At 43.7% G+C, this 10,620-nt stretch overlaps 1 protein-coding gene across 1 annotated transcript in view; it reads left to right on the top strand.

The window, feature by feature from the left end:
• The window catches only part of LOC124033103 (CBY1-interacting BAR domain-containing protein 2-like), a 6,706-nt gene extending 1,978 nt beyond the window's left edge, over positions 1-4,728 (top strand). The window contains exons 4-9 of the mRNA XM_046345040.1: positions 100-201; positions 483-488; positions 679-783; positions 2,876-2,989; positions 3,791-3,922; positions 4,100-4,728. Coding sequence (XP_046200996.1) covers positions 100-201; positions 483-488; positions 679-783; positions 2,876-2,989; positions 3,791-3,922; positions 4,100-4,246 — 606 coding nt within the window. The 3' untranslated portion in view covers positions 4,247-4,728. The remainder of the gene's footprint in view (positions 1-99; positions 202-482; positions 489-678; positions 784-2,875; positions 2,990-3,790; positions 3,923-4,099) is intronic.
• Positions 4,729-10,620: the final 5,892 nt, after the last annotated feature.

The following is a 10,620-nucleotide window of genomic DNA, read 5'->3' as shown; positions in this document are numbered from 1 at the left end:
AGCCTCTCATGGCAGAACAATGGCAGTGAATGTATAGGCAGTCTCTTCTGAGACAGTGTGTTTGAAGCTTCATGGACTGGTCATATCTCTGACATACAGGCGGATCTGAAGAGGTTCAATGCTGATCGGGACAGAGCGCTGAAAGAGCTACAGAAACTGGAGAAACTCCAGCAGAAGGATCCCTCCAATAGACAAAGAATTGTATCCTTTCTCCCAGTCTATTTACATCTGCATATAACTCTACAAGAGTGGCAGAATTCCAGCATGATTATAGTATTTACGTCAACAATCCTTATGTCAAGACACAGTATTGAAAAATATGACGTATTGCCTGTGACAAACGATTGTTTGTCAGCCATATTTACTCTATGAGTGGTGCTTTGAGTGACAGGTTCAGATGAGCTAACCTGGTCTCTGAGATGTTTTAGAAATGTAGATGTTCTGTTCTAGTCATGCTTCAATACCTTATCCAATGTTTTCAGTCACAGGTAACATGATTTCTCTGGAACCTCCCCCTGTCACATCAACAACACCTTCAACACTGCAACGATGCAGATATCTGACCATTGATGAGATCTTGCTATGTGGTTCCAGAAGTTTTGGTGGCTGTCATAAAAAATAATTTCTCTTTCAAGTTTCGAGTACAGTTGTAGTATTCCTTTGCTGTTTCATTTTCAGGCAGAGGTGAATGCTCAGAAGGCGACCAATGATGCTCACCGCAGCACCAGACAACTGGAGGAGACAATCAGTGACTTCCAGAGACAGAAACTGGAGGACATCAAGGTTGGTCTTAAACCACAACACACATATGAACACAACACACATATGAACACAACACACACACACACACATGAACACAACACACACACACACATATGAACACAACACACACACACACATATGAACACAACATACACACACACATGAACACAACACACACACACACATATGAACACAACACACATATGAACACAACACACACACACACATATGAACACAACACACATATGAACACAACACACACACACACATATGAACACAACACACACACACACACACACATGAACACAACACACACACACACATATGAACACAACACACACACACACACATGAACACAACACACACACACACATATGAACACAACACACACACATATGAACACAACACACACACACATATGAACACAACACACACACACACATATGAACACAACACACACACACACAAATGAACACAACACACACACACATATGAAGACAACACACACACATATGAACACAACACACACACACACATATGAACACAACACACACACACATATGAACACAACCCACACACACACACATTTGAACACAACACACACACATATGAACACAACACACACACACACACATGTGACCACAACACACAAAAACACACATATGAACACAACACACACACACACATTTGAACACAACACACACACACACATATGAACACAACACACACACACATATGAACACAACACACACACACATATAAACACAACACACACACATATAAACACAACACACACACACATACAGTGAGGCAAAAAAGTATTTAGTCAGCCACCAATTGTGCAAGTTCTCCCACTTAAAAAGATGAGAGAGGCCTTTAATTTCCATCATAGGTACACCTCAACTATGACAGACAAAATGAGAGAAAAAATCCAGAAAATCCCATTGTAGGATTTTTAATGAATTTATTTGCAAAATATGGTGGAAAATAAGTATTTGTTCACCTATAAACAAGCAATATTTCTGGCTCTCACAGACCTGTAACTTCTTCTTTAAGAGGCTCCTCTGTCCTCCACTCGTTACCTGTATTAATGGCACCTGTTTGAACTTGTTATCAGTATAAAAGACACCTGTCCACAACCTCAAACAGTCACACTCCAAACTCCACTATGGCCAAGATCAAAGAGCTGTCAAAGGACACCAGAAACAAAATTGTAGACCTGCACCAGGCTGGGAAGACTGAATCTGCAATAGGTAAGCCGCTTGGTTTGAAGAAATCAACTGTGGGAGCAATTATTAGGAAATGGAAGGCATACAAGACCACTGATAATCTCCCTCGATCTGGGGCTCCACGCAAGATCTCACCCCGTGGGGTCAAAATGATCACAAGAACGGTGAGCAAAAATCCCAGAACCACACGGGGGGACCTAGTGAATGACCTGCAGAAAGCTGGGACCAAAGTAACAAAGCCTACCATCAGTAACACACTACGCCGCCAGGGACTCAAATCCTGCAGTGCCAGACGTGTCCCCCTGCTTAAGCCAGTACATGTCCAGGCCCGTCTGAAGTTTGCTAGAGAGCATTTGGATGATCCAGAAGAAGATTGGGAGAATGTCATATGGTCAGATGAAACCAAAATATAACTTTTTGGTAAAAACTGAACTCGTCGTGTTTGGAGGACAAAGAATGCTGAGTTGCATCCAAAGAACACCATACCTACTGTGAAGCATGTGGGTGGAAACATCATGCTTTGGGGCTGTTTTTCTGCAAAGGGACCAGAACGACTGATCTGTGTAAAGGAAAGAATGAATGGGGCCATGTATCGTGACATTTTTCCTCCTTCCATCAGCAAGGGCGTTGAAGATGAAACGTGGCTGGGTCTTTCAGCATGACAATGATCCCAAACACACCGTCCGGGCAACGAAGGAGTGCTGACAAAATACTTTTTTGCCCCACTGTATGAACACAACACACACACACATATGAACACATCACAAACACACATATGAACACAACACACACACACACACAGACTCACTCACTCGCATGTGTTCCAGTCATACTCAGGCATGTCCATCCTCTTACAGTGACAATAATACTAGGTCTTCTTCCAGAGGATCTTCACAGACTTCATCACAGTGGAGATGGTGTTCCATGCCAAGGCTCTTGAGGTCTACACACACACCTTCCAGAACCTGGACAGCATGGACATAGACAAAGACCTGGAGGTTAGACACACACACACACCTTCCAGAACCTGGACAGCATGGACATAGACAAAGACCTGGAGGTTAGACACACACACACCTTCCAGAACCTGGACAACATGGACATAGACAAAGACCTGGAGGTTAGACACACACACACCTTCCAGAACCTGGACAACATGGACATAGACAAAGACCTGGAGGTTAGACACACACACCTTCCAGAACCTGGACAGCATGGACATAGACAAAGACCTTGAGGTTAGACACACACACACACACACCTTCTAGAACCTGGACAGCATGGACATAGACAAAGACCTTGAGGTTAGACACACACACACACACACCTTCTAGAACCTGGACAGCATGGACATAGACAAAGACCTGGAGGTTAGACACACACACCTTCCAGAACCTGGACAGCATGGACATAGACAAAGACCTTGAGGTTAGACACACACACACACACACCTTCTAGAACCTGGACAGCATGGACATAGACAAAGACCTGGAGGTTAGACACACACACACACACACACCTTCTAGAACCTGGACAGCATGGACATAGACAAAGACCTTGAGGTTAGACACACACACACACACCTTCTAGAACCTGGACAGCATGGACATAGACAAAGACCTGGAGGTTAGACACACACACACACACACACCTTCTAGAACCTGGACAGCATGGACATAGACAAAGACCTTGAGGTTAGACACACACACACACACCTTCTAGAACCTGGACAGCATGGCTGAGAGGTGAGAGTTCCAGGTATGGGGCTACAGGGCTGATCATCTCCCTGGTCTCAACAGCTGTTCACTGGGAGGATCAGGGTGTCTGACAGCTCTCTGGACAACCAGACCCTGCTGCCCTCCTCTATGGCCCACCAGCCTAGTCCCACCCTGGGCTCCAGCCTCAAACACACTGCTGAATCAGCCAAGAAGGTAAGATTGCATCTGCTGCTAGCATTACAGACAAAAACATAGACCTCCACAATAATGAATGAAAGAGAGAAACATACACTGATAAAGGTTAACAGTCATTACTGTCCTGTACAGACAGGTATATTTAGTTTCCTTTACAAGACTGTCCCAAGTCTTTAACCCATCTCCTGTTCACAGACCCGTAACAGCATCCTACAGCGCCAGAGGGGTGTAGAGGAGGAGGAGGAGGATGAAGAGGAGGAGTATGAGTCAGAGATAGAGGCTCAGCAGAGCAGGCAATCCTACGCCTCTCAATACACCCAAATACTCAGACAGAAGAACTGATAGATTGGAGGTAAACACACAAATGCACCCAAAAAGACACACATACACACAAACAGAGAGAAAGACACTGCGTCTCTTCACACACATGTACACACACATTCAGATATCCGTATAGATCTGCTGACAGATGAGAATATGTAGTCAGTGTCTGTTGTCAGGTAAAGTCAATACTCAGGGTATGTACCGTACTGCAATAGATCTGTTGATGACTGTGCAGACGTGTTCCTGTACAGGGTTTGCAGTAAGTTGTTCTGCAAATAATGCTTTGTCAATGGAGGCATCTGGCACTTAAGACAGACTGCAATCATTTGTAATCAGTCATATCTGAGGTAAAGCTGAGGAGTGATAACGTTTTATAATGAAAAACAAATCAATGTTCTGTAATGGTTGTTATTTAGAATGGGAAAGTGAAGAATACATTATATTACTAGATGTAAATGTAAACATATCAAATAAATTGACCCATTTGCATTAAACCTGAACGAGAACTCTCATCATCATCTTGTTTCCATGGAAATGAACTCATTGGTAATAGCCTACTGACTTCCATTGACTGTGAAACAATATTGCTTCCTCAGATGACTGCAATAACAGCTTGGCAGTGGGATCACACTCTGCAAGCCCAATGAAGGATTACAGCTGTGCACACTGCAGCTAAACCACTGACATGCTAGATAGGATAACACTGTTTGGCTTTCACCAATGGGTTTCTTTATCACACTCAGGCATTCTGTTCTGTTCCGGCTGTTGAGTTTGTCATAAAGCATGGTCCAGGTTCATTTACCTCTGTGCTGACTGAGATTGACTCTCTCACAGGAGTTATACACTTGACAAACTGTTGGGGGGGTGAATACAGTTGGAAGCAACCAATCATTGGGCTTGGTTGGATAACAGACATTAATGCTTGATATATCAAGGTCGCCTGGGTAGTTTGCCTGTGGAATCAGGGGGACGGTGAAACAAAGTTTAGAGAGCTGCTGTTGTGAAAGAGCAGCTGTTTGGTGATGTTGAGGTTATTCACTGTAAGCTAAAGGGTCAAACAGGAAGTGGGGGAGAAGACATGGTTTTTCCATTTGCAGATGTACAGTAAGTCAGAGTCTCTGTTTCACAACAGTGTGACAGAGCAGCATGCCAGGGCAATAAGGTCAGGGCGAAACCTCACCTTGTCCCCCCCAGAAGTATCTGATGCAATCTATTGTACACTATACTCGGCAGGGTAGCCTAGTGGTTAGAGTGTTGGACTAGTAACCGGAACGTTGCAAGTTCAAACCCCTGAGCTGACAAGGTGCAAATCTGTCGTTCTGCCCCTGAACAGGCAGTTAATCCACTGTTCCTAGGCCGACATTAAAAATAAGAATTTGTTCTTAACTGACCTGACTCGTTAAATAAAGGATTAAAAAAATACTCAAACTCACATGAGGACAGGGCAGAGGCATCGCCTGTACCTCGTCGTGAGCTTTGTGCATCTTGGGCATCACTCTGAGATGCACACACTCTATCAAATTCTTTGGAGGAAATTGGCATCATGAAGCACATTGATGCTACTGTTGCAATATTACTACGGAAGTGAGCATCTGCTTCTACTGGTCACAGCATACTCGCCACTTATCAAGTACATAGTCAGGCTGCCACAGCAACTTCAATTATTACTGCCACTGACAGTACTCTGCTATACCTCAGAACAGTTATCAGATGTCAAATTCGTAAAGATCAAAGATCTGCAGTTACCACCATTAACACTCACTGTTCTAAGATCAGTGGTACTCTGCAAAGAGTTAGACCAAGGCTGTGGTGTTCTGTCACTCTCTGCACCATGATATATGGAGCCCCCTGTCTGTCTGTTAGCCTGTTTTAGCCTCTGGGCTCAGGTGCTGGGTGTGATTACAGGGTGTGATTACAGGGTGAGATTACAGGGTGTGATTACAGGGTGTGATTACAGGGTGTGATTACAGGGTGAGATTACAGGGTGTGATTACAGGGTGAGATTACAGGGTGTGATTACAGGGTGTGATTACAGGGTGTGATTACAGGGTGTGATTACAGGGTGTGATTACAGGGTGAGATTACAGGGTGTGATTACAGGGTGAGATTACTGGGTGTGATTACAGGGTGAGATTACAGGGTGTGATTACAGGGTGAGATTACAGGGTGTGATTACAGGGTGAGATTACAGGGTGAGATTACAGGGTGTGATTACAGGGTGAAATTACAGGGTGAGATTACAGGGTGTGATTACAGGGTGAGATTACAGGGTGTGATTACAGGGTGAGATTACAGGGTGTGATTACAGGGTGTGATTACAGAGATATCCTCCTGGCTGATCTGTCTATTCCCTCCCTGGGGCAGGCCAACTGAAATAACACTGCACACAGACTACGCTATAGCCATCCTGAATCCCCATAAAGACACCGGGGCCAAAACCAGAAGCTCAGCATTCATCTCTAGCCAAAGACCATTCCCAAGTACTTCGAGCTCACATATGAGTTTCTAGGGACTAAATTTTGTGAATTTGACAAGGCTATGCATATAAGTAATACCATGCACATAATACTCTCACTGGCTAGAAGTGTAGCATTACATGTGCTATTTAAAATGCGCAGGCTGTATCCCATCTGCTCCTTAAGATGGAGAGGTGACGGACATTACATAACCAGATAGTATGAGAGCTAAACTGCCAGCATGACCTTCCATTGACCCTCTTACTGAATATAGATTCACCTACTATGGAGGAGGTTACCGTAGCAACGGTGTCATGCATTTAGCAAGAGAGAGAGAAAGAGCGAGAGAGGGAGATTATCTGTGTGTGTTTGCGTGTGCGTGACTGTTCATGTATGACATGAGTGTGTATGTGTCTTGGTAGCAAAGATGTGACATCACTGTGACTGTTGCCATTGGAGATGCACCTGGGGACCTCTCGGGTTCAGTAACCACAGTGAGAGGGAGAGGCAGAAGTGCTCTGATTGTAAAAGACACCTGTCCTGTGAACGTCTGTGTGATCTCTCCATGTACTGTGAATATCAGAGGACTAATCATCATATCTCTGATCTCCAGCAGGTAGCAGGTAAGTGTCTCTGCAGCATTGCTATTATGGTCATCATGTCGTACTGTTCATTGCTGCTCAATCAAGGACAAATGAACATCAAAATGTTTACCAAAAATAAATACAGAAATGGGTTTTATAGTATGCTTCAGAAGTACTCGTATACCAGGGAAACTGACCAGGGAAACTAACCAGGGAAACTGACCGAGGAAACGAACCAGGGAAACTAACCGGGGAAACGAACCAGGGAAACTAACCAGGGAAACTGACCAGGGACACTGACCAGGGAAACTAACCAGGGAAACTAACCAGGGAAACTAACCGGGGAAATGAACCAGGGAAACTAACCCGGGGAAACTAACCAGGGAAACTAACCAGGGACACTGACCAGGGACACTGACCAGGGACACTGACCAGGGAAACTGACCGAGGAAATGAACCAGGGAAACTAACCGGGGAAACTAACCAGGGAAACTGACTAGGCACACTGACCAGGGAAACTGACCGAGGAAACGAACCAGGGAAACTAACCGGGGAAACGAACCAGGGAAACTAACCGTCAGAAACGAACCAGGGAAACTAACGGGGAAACGAACCAGGGAAACTGACCGAGGAAACTAACCGGGGAAACGAACCAGGGAAACTAACCAGGGAAACTAACCAGGGAAACTAACCGGGGAAACGAACCAGGGAAACTAACCGGGGAAACGAACCAGGGAAACTGACTGAGGAAACGAACCAGGGAAACTAACCAGGGAAACTAACCAGGGAAACTAACCGGGGAAACGAATCAGGGAAACTAACCGGGAAAACTAACCAGGGAAACTAACCAGGGAAACTAACCAGGGAAACTAACCAGGGAAACCTTAGAACCTTAGTGATCTGTACAGTGTGAAGTTGGATGTGGGATGTGTTCAGGGACATAAACCCATCTCTATGTTGATGTTCACAGCCCTGCCCCACAAGACTTGTTAAGTATGAAGAAAACAGAGAGCAAATGGAGCCACAGTAGGCAGGGAGAGAGGGGGGATAGAGAGGAGGGGGTAAGAAGGAGAGGGGGGGGGTGTTCAGAGAAGACATTTGGAGGCAGTGATGCTGTGTCTGATGACTGAGCCCAAGGGACCAGGGCTCTCGCCTGCTCCTCTCTCCCTCAGGCACACATTTCTGTCTATGATGTTCTCCAATCCACTGACTGTTTAAGCATCTGAGACCTAAGGTACATTGCCACACTGGTGTGACATACAGTGCCTTCAGAAAGTAGTGTTACATTATGAATTTAAAATGGATAAAATGTAGATTTTCTTTTGTCCTTGGCCTGCACACAATACCTCATAATGTGAAAGTGGAATTATGTTTTTTGCTATTTTTACAAATAATTTAAACATTTTAAGCTGAAATGTCTTGAGTTAATAAGTATTCAACCCCTTCGTTATGGCAAGCCTAAATAAGTTTGGGAGTAAAAATGTGCTTAACAAGTCACATAATAAGTTGCATGGACTCACTCTGTGTGCAATAATAGTGTTTAACATGATTTTTGAATGACTACCTCATCTCTGTAACCCACACATCTCTGTAAGGTCCCTCAGTCGAGCAGTGAACTTGAAAATCTGCCAAGACCTGAAAATGGTTGTCTAGCAATGATTGACAACCAATTTGACAGAGCTTGAAAAATTATGGAAATAATCATGTGCAAATATTGTAGAAACCAAGTCTGCAAAGCTCTTAGAGACTTACCCGGAAAGACTCACAGCTGTAGTCACTGCTAAAGGTGATTCTAACGTATTGACTCAAGGGTGTGAATACTTATTTAAATTAGATATTTATGTATTTCATTTTTAAATAAATCTGCAAACATTTCTAAAAACATGTTTTCACTTTGTCTTTATGGGCTGTAGATGGGTGAGGAAAACATATATTTAATCCATCTTGAATTCAGGCTGTAACATAACAAAATGTGGAATAAGTCAAGGGGTATGAATACTTTCTGAAGGCACATGTATTTATTTATTTTTATTTGACCTTTATTTAACTAGGCAAGTCAGTTAAGAACAAATTCTTATTTACAATGACGGCTTATCAAAAGGCAAAAGGCCTCCTGCGGGGATGGGGGCCTGGGATTGAAAAAAAATCTAATTAAAAACAATATAAATATAGGACAAAACACACATTACAACAAGAGAGACACAACACTACATAAAGAGAGACCTAATAGGCTAGCATTCTCAGGCTAAGATTCTTCAAGAGTCATCCACGGGAGGTTGGTGGCCACTTTTGGCACTGGGGAGGATGGGCTGGTGGTAATGGCTGGAGAAGAATAAGTTCAATGGTATCAAAAATACATGGTTTTATATATGTTTGATGCCATTCCATTTGCTCCATTACAGCCGTTACTATGAGTTGTCCTCCACTGAGGTCATCACAGGAACCTTAGAAGGACAGGATCTACATCCAAATGACATTTCAAACATTAAAAAGAAAGAAGTTGAAGTTGTTTGCCACTCTTATACTGTATCTTTGGTTTTTCTTTGAATCAGGTAAACTACATCTACTAGCCATTCACATTGAACCCTAGTGAAGAGAGTGGATTGTGAATGAACATATTTTACCAGGAGAGGGCAACAGAGAGTCAACATCAGCATGCTAACCCTGGAGAAAATACTGTGACACACGTGCAGTAACACACACTCATAATGACATAAGTTTCATACTGACACAGACTTGTACTCACACACACCTAAAGCAACAGAGAGTCTCAGACCAATGAGTCGCTCTTTGCCTTTTCATAGACTACATCCTTTACCTGAACAGATGGTATCAGGTTAACCATCTGATCTGCAGCCAAGTCAGTATTCACCATCCATGTCTGAGGAAGTCGGGAGATGATGTTGAAACCGGTCACTAGAGGCAACAGTGAGCACTGTTACCTTCAAGTAGGTTTCGGGTTTGCTAGGGCATTGTAAACGGGGATGGGGGATTGGAGTTAGCATCTGCCTCTGATTCCAAAGGTTGCAAGTTTCAATGCAAAGTTGAATGTTTGAATGCAAGTTTGAATGCAAAGTTGACGTTTGGAATAACTTCAAAATGTTAGATTGATGAAACAAGAATGACCGTCTAACTCTGACGTGAGACTGTGAGAGCTGGTAGCTGTTTCATTACAGTTTCATGAGAACTGTTCTGAGTGCTCTGGACCTCAAGGCAACATGGCTCTCACGGATCACTGCCTTCCAGCATAGGAGTGATACCAATAACACATGCAAACACACAATGAAATGCATGCATACACAAGCGCACACACACGTGCGCACCATCACACATGCTCCCACGCTAAGTCACA

This window comes from Oncorhynchus gorbuscha, linkage group LG04 (genome assembly GCF_021184085.1).
Source record: "Oncorhynchus gorbuscha isolate QuinsamMale2020 ecotype Even-year linkage group LG04, OgorEven_v1.0, whole genome shotgun sequence".
NCBI lineage: Eukaryota > Metazoa > Chordata > Actinopteri > Salmoniformes > Salmonidae > Oncorhynchus > Oncorhynchus gorbuscha.
The sequence above is the reverse complement of the archived record's forward strand: the minus strand, read 5'-3'. Positions and strand labels throughout refer to the sequence as shown.